Source organism: Hypanus sabinus, chromosome 13 (genome assembly GCF_030144855.1).
Source record: "Hypanus sabinus isolate sHypSab1 chromosome 13, sHypSab1.hap1, whole genome shotgun sequence".
Lineage (NCBI taxonomy): Eukaryota > Metazoa > Chordata > Chondrichthyes > Myliobatiformes > Dasyatidae > Hypanus > Hypanus sabinus.
In genome coordinates this window covers 35,435,380-35,448,662 of record NC_082718.1, presented here as the reverse complement: position 1 = coordinate 35,448,662, position 13,283 = coordinate 35,435,380, and the positions used below count along the sequence as shown (strand labels likewise).

The following is a 13,283-nucleotide window of genomic DNA, read 5'->3' as shown; positions in this document are numbered from 1 at the left end:
AAATTCACAGTCAAACAAAATATCAAGAGGAGTGATAGGAATAATCAGATAGACTTTAATTATTTTGATTCTAAATTTGGTTTGGCTGCAAGGGTTAAGATTTTATGATAGTACACCCAGTACATTTAGCTGTTAAGGAAGGCCCATTGGAATCCTGAAGGAACAGTGCAGGCAGTGTTTGTAACTCTGGGTGGGTCAGCAGTGGCTGTACACCCCATGCCTCCTCCTTTATGTTTGCATTGCAATATTTTGCAAAATGAATCACAAGAGCATGGAAAAACAGAATAGACCGAAGAAAAAGTAAGCAAGAGATAATCACACGCACGAAAACTGTCGGCATGCACCAATAAAACAGCTCTTCCCGGAAATGTCAGGAATCAGAATCAGGTTTATCATCACTGTTATATGTCCCGGTGGCCAAACGTTGTAATTCTAATTCCCTTTGCTGTTCTGACATGTCAGTCTATGGTCTCCTCTTGTGCCAAGATGAGGCCACCCTCAGGGTGGAGGGACAACACCTTATATTCTGTCTGGGTAGCCTCCAACCTGATGGCCATGAATATCGATTTCTTCTTTCCATAAAAAAAATCTCTGCCCTTTCCTCTATTCCCTACTCTGACCTTTCTAGCTCTTCTCACCTGCCTATTACTTCCCCCCATGGATTACCTCCTCCTTCCCTTTCTCCAATGGTCCACTTTTCTCTCCCATCAGATTCCTTCATCTCTAGCCCTTGATCTTTCTTGTCCAACTGGCGTCACTATCACCACCTTTCAGCTAGCGTCCTTCCCCTCACACCCAACTTTTTATTTTAACTTATCACCACTTCCTTCTCAGTCCTGGAAAAGGGTCTCAGCCCAAAGCAGCGAGTATCTAGACATTTCCATAGATGCTGCCTGACCTGCTGAGTTCCTCCAGCATTTTGTGTGCACTGCTTTGGAGTTCCAGCATTCGCAAAATTTCTCATATTTATGTCATGAAATTTGTTGATTTGGAACAGCAGTACATTGCAATATATTAAAAAATTACTTTAAGTTACAATAAGGAATATGTAAAAAAGTAAACAGTGCAAAATAGTGAGGTAGTGTTAATGGATTTTTGGACCATTCCGAAATCTGATGGCTGAAGGGAGGAAGCTAATCCTAAAATACAAAGTACACTGCAGATGCTGTGGTCAAAGCAACACGTACAACAAGCTGGAGGAACTCAGCGGGTCAGGCAGCATCCATGGAAACGAATAGTCAACATTTCGAACCGAGACCCTTCAACAGGACTGAAGAGGGAGGGGCTGGGGCTCTATAAAGAAGGTAGGGGGAGGGTGGGAAGGAGAAGACGTAGGTACCAGGTGAAAAACCAGTAAGAGGAAAGATCAAGGGGTGGGGGAGGGGAAGCAGGGAGGGGATAGGCAGGAGAGGTGAAGAAGGAATGTAAGTGGAAAGCAGTATGGGTAGTAGAAGAAGGCGGAATCATGAGGGAGGTGATAGGCAGCTGGAGGAGGAGACAGAGTGAAACTGGGATGGGGGAAGGGAGAGGGAGGGAATTACCAGAAGTTGGAGAATTCAATGTTCAGGGCTGGAGACTACCCAGATGGTATATGAGGTATTGCTCCTCCAACCTGAGTTTGGCCTCATCATGGCAGTAGAGGAGGCCATGTATGGACATATCCGAATGGGAATATGAAACAGAGTTGAAGTGGGTGGCAACAAGGAGATCCTGTCTGTTGTGACGGACGGAGTGGTGTTCGACAAAGCGGTCTTCCAATCTACCCAATCTGCATCAGGTCTCGCCGATGTAGAGGAGGCCACACCGGGAGCACCGGATGCAATAGATTACCCCAACAGACTCACAAGTGAAGTGTTGCCTCACCTGGAAGGACTGTTTGGGACCCTGAATGATGGTAAGAGAGGAGGTGTAGGGACAGGTGTAGCACTTACGCTTGCAGGGATAAGTGCCAGATGGGAGATCTGTGGGGAGGGATGTGTGGACCCGGGAGTTGCGGAGGGAACGATCCCTACGAAAACCAGAGAGGGGTAGAGAGGGAAAGATGTGCTTAGTGGTGGGGTCCTGTTGAAGGTAGCAGAAGTTGTGGAGGATGGTGTGCTGGATCCAGAGGCTAGTAGAGGCCTCCTCTACATTGACTGGAATCCTAAAATGTTGAACGTGTGGATCTTCACCTGCTGTACCTCCTCCCTGATGGCAGTAATGAGAAGTGGCATGTCCCAGATGATGAGGGTCCCCAATCTCTTAATGCATTGCCAAGAGCAGGGCTCCTCAAGAAGCTGTCTCATCTGTCATGATAAGAATTCAAACTGACACAAGCTAAGATTTTTTTTTGATTCCAAGGCCAGCCTCCATTTTAAATTCAGCTTTCCGGTTTGATGTCATTTCATGTGCTTCATGTCTCACAGGGGTGCCTGGTGGAGTTGTGGTTAGCACAACACTTTACAGAACCAGCTACCTGGGTTCAATTTCTGCCGCTGCCTGTAAGGAGTTTGTACATTTTCCCCGTGACCACGCGGACTTCCTCTGGGTGCTCCGGTTTCCTCCTACAATCCAAAGACATAACAATTGGTAGGTTAAACTGGTCATTGTTAAGTTGTCCCGTGTAAATTTAGGATTAAATCGGGGGATTGCTATGCTGCACGGACCTATCCCACCCTGTATCTCAATAAATAAACAAATAAAATATTTGACTCAATAAATTAACAAAGAAAGACATTATTATGGTTTGGTACACAGAATGTAACAGTATCCAGCAACTGGTGTTCAAATCTACCCATAAAATATCACAGTAAATAATTTAAAAATGATTGATTTAATTCTGAAGAAATGAGTGTGAAGTTTTTGTGGAGTATATAACCATCATTGGACATATGAGGGTGCTGTCTCTTCACTGATGCAGTCAACTCAGTGCCACACTATAACTTGGCTAATGTTAATTCTAGCTGCAGTCAATCATTTGAACACATTTCCTAACAGTGCTCAAAGAATGTGTTCTTAATTTATCAAAGTCCAACATTTTTATCACTGTAGGGAAGTAAATTTTAAATCTGAAGATCTAACCAATAGTTAAATATCACACAGCCTGGTAGATAGTCACCAGGTTACAGTGAACTTCGAGGCTCAAGTCAAGTTGTAACCTCACTAACATCCACAGCTCTGTATAATTCAGCAGATATCACTAGAACCAAATGCATCAACTCCATAAACATAAAAGATTCTTCTGGAAATCCAGAGCAACACATACACAAAGTGCGGGTGGAACTCAGCAGGGCAGGCAGCATCTATGGTAATGAATGAACAGTCAAATGCTTCAGGGTGAGACTTCATTATAACTTCATTCCCTCTTGTCCAGGAAGAGTTCAACCGCACAACACCAATCAAAAAGTAAGCAGTCAGCCTCTGTGAATGTAATGTTAGAGTGTTGTGAAAAATGTCCGAAAACATCACTACGACACGCACATACTGTAAGTATTATGCCATGGTTTTATTCATGAAAGATGTTGTGGGGGGGGGGGGGGAGTGGAATGGACAGTGTGTGTAGTCAGTCCTTTGAGTTGGCAGGTAATGCAATCGTATCAAACCAGCGGCCCATGTTACACCTCACTCCATGGAGAAGGAAACTGGTACTCCTGTAAGATGGGCTGTTGCTTGCTATAAATTTGTTTCACAGAACTTCAGAAGTTAGATGATCCCTTGGGATTTGAATTAAAAAGGTTACATTTTCTTGCAACCACATTTCATTTTCTCTGATGTGACTCAGAAGTGACAGTGTAATTTAGTAAATGGACTTGGGAGCAAAATGGCTATCCCTGATACACTGGATGCCTGTGTTTTGATGCTGCTGTGTGGTTGGCAATAGGATCATTTAAGGAACAGTCCTTAAGAGGTCTGTGACTCCATTAATTTCAGAGAAATCCTTACAGAAATAAAAAAAAAACATCTATAAGACCATAAGATATAAGAGCAGAATTAGCTCATTTGTCCCATCATGTCTGCTCTGCCATTTCATCATGGCTGATCCAACTTTCCTCGCAGCCTCAATCTCCAGTCTTCTCCCTGTATCCCTTCATGCCCTGACTAATCGACAATCTATAAACCTCTGCATTAAGTATACGTAAGGACTTGACCTCCACAACTGCCCTTGGCAATGAATTCCACAGATTCTCTGGCTGAAGAAATTCCTCTTCATCTCCGTTCTGAAATAATGCCCCTCATCCTCTCTGCATCCACTCTATCGAGGCCTTTCAACATTCGATAGGTTTCAATTAGGCCAATCCCTCATTCTTCTGAATTCCAGTCAGTACAGGCCCAGAGCCATCAAACACTCTTCATATGACAACCACATATACTGAATATATAGGAGGATATTTTAACTGACTATAGGGTTTGGTTGGGAAGGGGTACAGAGAAAGTATCCTGGTTTTATCAACTCCAGGAAAGGACAAATTTTTGAAATCAAAATACTTTTCATGGCCTCAGGATGTTCCAGAATGCATTACAGCCAGCAATATTTTAGATTCCAAAGGTCTCTCCTTAAAGTTTAAAGTTCAAAGTAAATTTCTTATCAAAGTACATATCTGTCACCATATACAACCCTGAGATTCATTTTCCTGCAGGCATACTCAATAAATCCAATTATCATAATCGAATCAATGAAGTCCACACCAACATGGCGGACACCAAGTGTGCAAAAATAACAATCTGTGCAAATACAAAAAGAAAGATTGGAAGAAATAATAATAATAATAAATAGATAAGCAACAAATTTTGAGAACTTGAGTTGAAGAGTCCTTGAAAATGAGTCCATAGGCTTTGGGAACAGTTCAGTGATGGGGTGAGTGAAGCTGAGTGAAGTTATTCCCTCTAGTTCAAGAGCTTGATGGTTGTGGGGTAATAACTGTTCCTGAACCTGATGGCATACATCCTGAGGCTTTTGTCCCTTCTACCTGATGACAGCAGCAAGGAGAGAGCATGTCCTGGGTGGTGGGAGTCCCTGATGATGAAAGTTGCCTTCCTAGATTTCCTTTCTTTCTGGAAATTATAAAACTGGACAGGTTTTCTAGTTGCTCTCTTCCCCTGCCCAGTCAAAACATGCTGTCAGTTAAAATATACCCCAATATATCTTGAAATATACTTACTGCCAAGGGTTACAAGTAGATTACTTGGGCAAAGCAAGTTTCCACAAGGGGCAAGGTTTGAATGACAGATGAATCTGTTTCAGCAACATTGATACAAAGAAAACTACTAGTCAGGACAGTATGGAGGAAATTTTCATTCTTTTTCAAATAGAGGCTATTGTGTGGGCAAAATAAAGCCTCAATATTTCATCACCTGGGGAAAGGTAACTTTACTGCATTGAAGTGTCACGTTTGGTTATCTGTCCAAGTACTAGAGTTGCCTTTGAACCCACAGCCACCAGGTATAGAAGCAACGTTCACTCTGCTTGGGAAGTGAGAGATGGTAAGGAGGTATCAACAGAGTCCTGCAAAGTGGAGGTGTTTCCTTGCAGACTCATTCAGTTCCTCAATAAAGAATATTTAATACCTTTCTTGACACCTGTTCAGTCTTCCGAGCAGCTTTCTCTGTGGGACAATTGTGTTGGAAGGCTATAACACTCATAATGACTAGCTCTTGGTGAGATATAACAGCTAACATCTCCTTTTAGATTTTTTAAAAGGAAGTAAAGAAAGCAACATATTTACAATGCTGCAGGGATTATCATCTGCTATATTTGGTGTTATTTCAGTGGGGAGCAAAAAATATGGCATCTACAAAACTTGGCCTGCCCTATCTGCCCACACTGAGCATTTGAATATATTTACAATTTCTTCTTGAACTGCTTAAAATAATATTCACATTTCAGATCGAAACTTGCTTAAAACTGGCACCAAAGCTGCAACCACCCACTCAAAGGAACATCACACCCCTGGCTATATTGGATGCAGGAAAATTTGAAACTCTTGATTTCTTTTTAATGATGCTTATGTGTGATGGCAGATTCAACAGCGACGTTGGCAGCAGTGAAGGATATATCTGTGCAAGAAAATAAAACTTCCTACACTACAAAGTGTTAGGCAAAGATTTTCTTTGCTTACCTAACAAATAATTTTAACATGACAACCGTGCCGAGAAAGGTATCGGATTCCCTTTATGCACCATCTGAATAAAAGGAAAATGCACATCTGTTGTCTTTCCCTCACCGTGCTGAAGAAATGTCTGCTTAATCTACAGTGTTAACATGCTTACAAAGTTATAGCTCTGTACAAACCAGCTACTTCTTCATTTCTCTTGAGGAAATAATGGATTCCGAATAAACTGCAATACATTTCAAAGTTCAAACTAAATTTTATTATCAAAGCACATATATGTCACCATACATAACTCTGAGGTTTCTTTTTCATGTCAGCATATTCAATAAACCTATAGAAGAATAACTATAACAGAATCAATGAAAGACCACCCATCTAGGGTGTTCTAGGTGTTCTAGGGAGTGCAGATGACAACAAATTGTGCAAAAACAAAAAAAAAGATAAATAACTAAGCAATAAGTATCGAGAACATGAGTCCTTGAAAGTGAATGTATAGGCTGTGGGAATATTTCAATGGTGCGGCAAGTGAGGTTGAGTGATGTTATCGTTTTAGGTTCAAGAGCCGGATGTTTGAGGGGTAGTAACTGTTCCTGAACTTGGTGGTGCGAGTCCTGAGACTCGTGTACTTTCTTTGTGATGGCAACAGTGAGAAGAGAACTGAAGAGAGTATGATCTGGGGGATAGGGGTCCCTGATGCAGATGCTGCTGTCCTGCGATACCGTTTCATGTAGATATACTCAAAGGATGGAAGGACTTTACCTGTGATGGATACCAACATCTAATCCAATGATAATTATTGCAGAAAGCACTTATTAAAAACATTAGTGGAACTTTTTTGATTACCCCTTGTTCACACATAAAGGAATATAAATAAGCTTGAATCAACAGGTTTCAAAACAAGGGATTCTGTAGGTATTTTCATTACTTCCTATGTTGGAACTTCTTTTCAAAATAACCAGTCCATTAACACAATTTAAGCAGAAAAGCAGAAACATTTTTCATAATATTACAACTTGAATACTCTTTGCAGAAGTTACATTTCTGTCAATATCGCTCTGACCAAGTACAGGTGTGTCAGGGAAAAAAAGTTGTGTAAATTAGATAAAATGCAATTTGAAGTATTGGGTTAAAGGTTTTGTTAGATAAGTGTATCTAATTATATTCTCCTTAATCTTTCGTTCTCCTCCATGTCCTCTATGAATCAAAATTTTCTTCATAAAAGCCACTAAGTCCAATTGTTCCTATTTGCTAACAAAACAATGTGCTCCTTATCTCTAGCTTGCATAGCAACAGCAACACAAAAAAAGGACTGTATTAAAAAATACATGGAAAAGTTTGCAGACATGCTTTGCAGAGGTGAACAAAGTGAAAATAAATAGAATAGTTATGCAACTATGAAGAAAAAAGTATTTTCCAAAGAATCATAAAAATAAAGACAATGCCCCAGATCAAATGTTTACGTCAATTACATCAAAAACACTGCTACTAGGATATAATTTAGAGTCATAATCATAGAAAAGTACAGCACAGAACAAGGCCCTTCACCCTATCTAGTCCATGCCAAAACATTTAAACTGCTTAGTCCCATTGATCTGCACTGGATCCATAGCCTTTACCATCCATGCACTTATCCAAGCTCCCCCTGAATGTTAAAATCAAATTCGCATGCACCACTTGTGCTGGCAGCTTGTTCCACACTCTCATGACCCTCTGAGTGAAGAAGTTTCCTCTCATGTTCCTCTTCAACTTTTCAACTTTTCACCCTGAACCCTTGACCTCTAGTTGTAGTCCCATGCAACCTTAACAGAAAAGGCCTTGCTTGCATAAACCCTGTCTATATCTTTCATAATTTTGTATATCTCTGTCAAATCTCTTCTTAATCTTCTATGTTCCTAGGAATAAAGTACTAACCTATTCAATCTTTCTTTATAACTCAGATCTTCCAGACCCAGCATCATCCTTGTAAATTTTCTCTGTACTCATTCAATCTTATTTACATATTTTCTAAAAGTGGGTACCAAAAACTGCACACTATATACTCCAAATTAGGCTTCACCAACATCTTACAAAACTTTAGCATAACATCCCATCTCTAGTACTCAAGATTTATGAAGGACAATATGCCAAAAGCTTTGATGTTTCTGCTTTTGAATTTTGGAAAATAGCATAAACCAAACTTCAGTAGGTAGACCCTAGCCATTTTGATTTTATACTGATGTTGGAGAATGTTGTGAAGGAGTGTCTCGTGTTGGTATTGCATATGTAATGTGCTGTAAGGATTCACTGCTAATGTAGTGACTTCTCTGTAATGTTTCGCTGCTAAGGCTAATGAAATGCTTTCTCTGTAATGTTCACTGCTGAGGTAATGGTTTCTCTGTAGCAGCAATGTTTGGGTTATGGCTGGAGATAACAGGACTGTCGTATGCATGTTAGCCAATCAGGAGAATGTTGCTCTGTCTTGTGGATCTTGAAAGAGACTTTTTTGCGGTCTTTGGCTGAGGAGAAATAAAGAGGGAAGACACATGTGGAGAGAGCTGATAGACCACTGTTTGGAGTGGACTGGAATCTGAGGGCCCAAAGGTCGGTGACACTCGGAGGAGGTCGATGGTGGAAGAATGGCGAATTCGTGAGCTCCAATTTGCACTTTTGACTTTTCCTTGAAATGGGCCCTTTTTATTTTCATTACTAACTCTATATTCAGATTAAGATTCATAAAGATCAATCATTTAATTGCATATGGTGTAGTCTGATATTTTGTGTTGTGGGTTTGTAACTGGGTGGTACATTACACAGTATCCACACAAATGTGATTTCTTAGTTTGGTGGGCCAGAGGCTGTTTTCCCCTGGACGAACAAGAGCTGGTCAATCCTGAGGGTTATACACACATCTATAAATACTCTTTATTGTCATTAGTTCTGTTAAAATAATGCTCAGAATTTCCAATATTCAGTGTCATCCAATAAATGAAACAAAATCACCAGGATATCTTGCTTTTTTTTTTGATTGGCCAGAAAACTGCAGTGCCAATTGCATAGGCTGCAAGAACTGCTACACTCTGAGGCATTTGACAAAAGCACAAAGGCCTCGGTAAGTGATACATAAAGTTTGTAGTCTGAAAGTTCAAAGTTCAAATTTCCAAGTTAATTTATTATCAAAGTACATATATGTCACAATGTACAAACCTCAATTCATTTTTATGTGGGCAATCACAGTGAACACAAGAAACACAATAGAATCGATGAAAGACTGCACCCAACAGGATGGACAAACGACCAATGTACACAAAAAAAAACAAAGTGCGCAAATACAAAAAGAAAGAGAAATAATAATGATGATAATAAAAAAGTATTAAATATTGAGAACATGAGATGAAGAATCTTTGAAAGTGAGTCCATAGGTTGGAGGAACAGTTCAGCGTTGGGGTGAGTGAAGTTGACTGAAGGTATCCCCTTTGCTTCAAGAGCCTAATGTTTGAGAGGTAAAACTGTCCCTGGTATACATCCTAAGGCTCCTGTACCTTCTTCCTGGTGGCAGTAGCAAGAAGAGAGCATAGTCTGGGTGGTGGGGGATCTAGATGATGAATGCGACAGCAATCCATGTAGAGGTTCTCAATGGAGGGGAGGGCATTATCTGTGATGGACTGGCCCATATCCATTAATTTTTGTAGCCTTTTCTATCCCAGGGCATTTGTGTTTCCATACTAGGCCGTGATGGAACCAGCCAATATACTTTGCTCTCACATCTATAGAAGTTTGTCAAAGTTTTAGATGACTCAGCAAGGTTGAGCGGCGTCTGTGGAGGGAGAGGAACTGTTGGCATTTTCAGTTGCAACACTACACCAATCTCGATACAGGGTTTTGACCCAAAATGCCACCAGTTCCTTTCACACACACACGCTACTTGACCTGTTATGTTCCTCTGGCAGCTTGCTTTTTGCTCAGTATCTCTAGCCTCTGTGTAATGAGCTCTCCATGCCTGTGTAGGGAGCTGGAGAGCATTGGGCTCCATGATTTCTGGAGCTCGCTAATTGATTAATTGTGGTTTAACCAGTATGTTGATTGATTAACATTGCTTAGATTATATTTATCAGCTTGGGGATTCTGGGTCATCAGTGCTATTTAAGCAGATGTTCCTTAGCACGTAGCTCCTAGTTTTGAGAATGTTACATCTCCTAATGTCACTCAGCCGAGTTTCCGATGTCCTGCTGGAATTTCTTTGCATAAACTCTGTTTGCCGTCTCTATGTGGGAGGCTGTCTTTCCTCCACATTTGGGTTCCACCTTTGCCAGCACACACTGCGACACTCTGTGTCTCTGGTCTAAGTGTATGTTGTGTATGTTCTGGTATGGTCATTCCTTATTCGATACCTCAAACACAGAGACTAAATGGGCCATTGATTTGTTCCCATTTTGGATTTGTTGCTGTTACCAGAATGGTTTTCACATTCACTTATTAGAAGAGTAAAAGCACTTGCAACACACACAAAATGTTGGAAGAACTCAGCAGGTCAGGCAGCATGTATGAAAAAGTTTAAACGGTCAACATTTTGAGCTGAGACTTGAAGAAGGGTCTCGGCCTGAAAGTTCGACTCTTTTCCATAGATACTGTCTAACCTGCTGAGTTCCTTCAGTATCTTGCGTGAGTTGCTTTGGATTTCCAGCAGACTTTCTCATGTTAGGAAAAGCATTTCATTGCTTGAACTGTTTGAGATATTACATTGTGTCAAAGTATTAAAAATGTATGTAAGTACTGTAATATACACAAGCACAATTTAACATTGATGACCTAGCATGCTCATAAGTGTGGCAGAGAACAAGTTAATGTGATTCAAACCAAGACAATTAGCAGTGATCTTCAGTTAACCTGTTCAAAGATTATATTTCGAATGAGACCAGATCAGGCCACATGGTTCATGTGACAGGAAACATCTCCTTCCGAAGGTGGCTACAACAGGATTACAAAGTTATGCTAAAGTTGCACAATAGCTGGTAAAGTGTGAAATCATGCAGTCACTCATTTTTTTAAACAAAACTTTGAGCTTTACTTAACCAACATTCCTTAAAAGTGCACTGAGCAACAATTTTGTAAAAAATGTTCAAATGCAGGCCATCCTTGCGAGAAAAGCACCCAAATTATAGACAACCACTACATGTGAATGAGCTCCTAAAAATATTATTAAATTTAATACTCCAACATATGTCTAAATGTAATGAGCATCAAAACTAGTTTCCTCTCTCCATCTTTTGCTCTCACATCCACACACACACACTCATTATTTCTCCTCACTTGTACTAATTATTCTTTCTTATGGACTCAGTTAGGATTGGGAGAGGGACGGCACAGTAGCATAATGGTTAGCACAATGCTTTACAGCACCAGCGACCAGGGTTCAACTCCTACCACTGCCTGTAAGTTACATTCTCCCCATGACTGTTTGAATTTCCGCTGGGTGCTCCAGTTTCTTCTACATTCTAGGACCCTCTCCTTCACTATTCCCATTTCCTTTCCCCTCTCTCACCTTACCTCCTTACCTATCTATCACCTCTCTCTGGTGCTCTTCCCCCTTTTCTTTCTTCCATGGCCATCTGCCCTCTCCTATCAGATTCCCCCTTCTCTGGCCCAGTATCTCTTTCACCAATCAACATCTCAGCTCTTTTTTTCACCCTCCTCCCGCTTCCCAGTTTCACCTATCGCCTTGTGATTCTTCCTCCCCTCTCCCCCACTTTCTTACTCTGACTCCTCATCTTTTTTTCCCAGTCTTGATGAAGGGTCTCGGCACAAAACGTCAACTGTACTCTTTTCCACAGATGTTGCCTGATCTGCTGAGTTCCTTCAGCATTTTTTGCGTGTTGCTTGGATTTCTAGCATCTGCAGATTTTCTCTTGTTTCCACTTTGCAGGTTAATTGGTCATTGTAAATCATTTAGGCTAGGATTAAATTGGGGGAGTGCTGAACAGTGTGGCTTGGAGGGCCATGAGGGCCTATTCCACACAGTACCTCAATAAGTAAGTTAATAAATAAATGTTTCAAATAGTAGGAGAGTCCAGGCTCAGAGGACACAACCTCAGAATGGAAGGATGTTCCTTTAGAACTCTGTACATACAAAGAATCAGCAAAATGCCACACACAACAAGACAGACAAACAACCAATGTGCAACAGAGAACAAACTGCAAAGAGAAAACACAAACTGAAATAATAGTGATAAATAATAAGCAATAGATGTTGAGAACACGAGATGATGGGTCATTGACTGTGAGTCCTTTGGTTGTGTGAACATTTCAGTGACGTGATGAGTGAAGTTGGGTGAAGTTATCCCCGTCTACTTCAAGAGGCTGATGGTTGAGGGGTAATAACTGTTCCTAAAGCTGGTGGTGCAGGTACTGAGACTCCTGTACCTCCTTCCTGATGGCAGTAGTCCGGGGTGGTGGGGACCCTTTAAGATGGATGTTGCTCTCCTGCGGCTGTGCTTCTTGTAGAGGTGTGCAGAGGTAGGGAGTGTTTCACCTGTGAGCTGGGCTGGGCTGTATCCACTGCTTTTTGTAGGCTTTTCCATTTACGGGCATTGGAATTTCCATAGCAGTAAACATACACTCCATTGTACACCTGTAGAAGTTTGTCAAAGTTTTAGATGACATACCAAATCTTTGCAAACTTCTCAGGAATGAGAGACGCTGCTTTGTTTTCTTTGTAATGGCACTTATGTGCTGGACCCGGCACTGATCCGCTGAAGTGATAACGCCAATGAATTTAAAGTTGTTGACCCTGACCGCCCAGTGATGACTGGCTCATGGACCTCTGGTTTCCTCCTTCTGCAGTCAATAAGCAGCTCCTTGATCTTGCTGAAATTGAGTGAGAGGTTGTTGTTGTGGCACTAGCCAGCCAGATTTTCAATCTCTCTCGTATGTGCTGAATCATCACCACCTTTGATTCGGCCAATGACAGTGTTGTCATCAGCAAACAAAATATGACATTGGAACTCAGCTTAACCTCACAGTGATATGTATAAAGTGAGCAAAGCAGGGGGCTAAGCATATGGCCTTGTGGTGCACTTGTGGTGATGGTGATTGTGGAGGAGATGTTGCTGCCAATCGAAACTGACTGGAATCAGCAAGTGAAGAATTGAGAAAAAGGATCTAGTACTTTCCCGGTGTATATGATGAATAAACTCTTCTCAGGTTTCCAGCCGGTGCAAG

General features: G+C 41.2%; 1 protein-coding gene across 1 annotated transcript; it reads left to right on the top strand.

The window, feature by feature from the left end:
- The first annotated feature begins 256 nt into the window (after nucleotides 1-256).
- Nucleotides 257-8,824, top strand: LOC132404316 (uncharacterized). The gene is made up of 5 exons (XM_059988488.1): nucleotides 257-300; nucleotides 1,683-1,894; nucleotides 2,406-2,568; nucleotides 3,353-3,464; nucleotides 5,864-8,824. The coding sequence occupies exons 1-5, from the start codon at nucleotides 257-259 to the stop codon at nucleotides 6,047-6,049; spliced, it is 717 nt and encodes a 238-aa protein (XP_059844471.1). The 3' UTR covers nucleotides 6,050-8,824.
- Nucleotides 8,825-13,283: the final 4,459 nt, after the last annotated feature.

Coding starts and splice junctions, on each gene's coding strand:
- LOC132404316 (XM_059988488.1), top strand. CDS start 257: ATGAATCACAAGAGCATGGAAAAACAGAATAGACCGAAGAAAAA. Junction 1,895..2,405: donor GTTTGGGACCCTGAATGATG/GTAAGAGAGGAG, acceptor CATGTCTCACAG/GGGTGCCTGGTGGAGTTGTG. Junction 3,465..5,863: donor CACTACGACACGCACATACT/GTAAGTATTATG, acceptor TTCACATTTCAG/ATCGAAACTTGCTTAAAACT.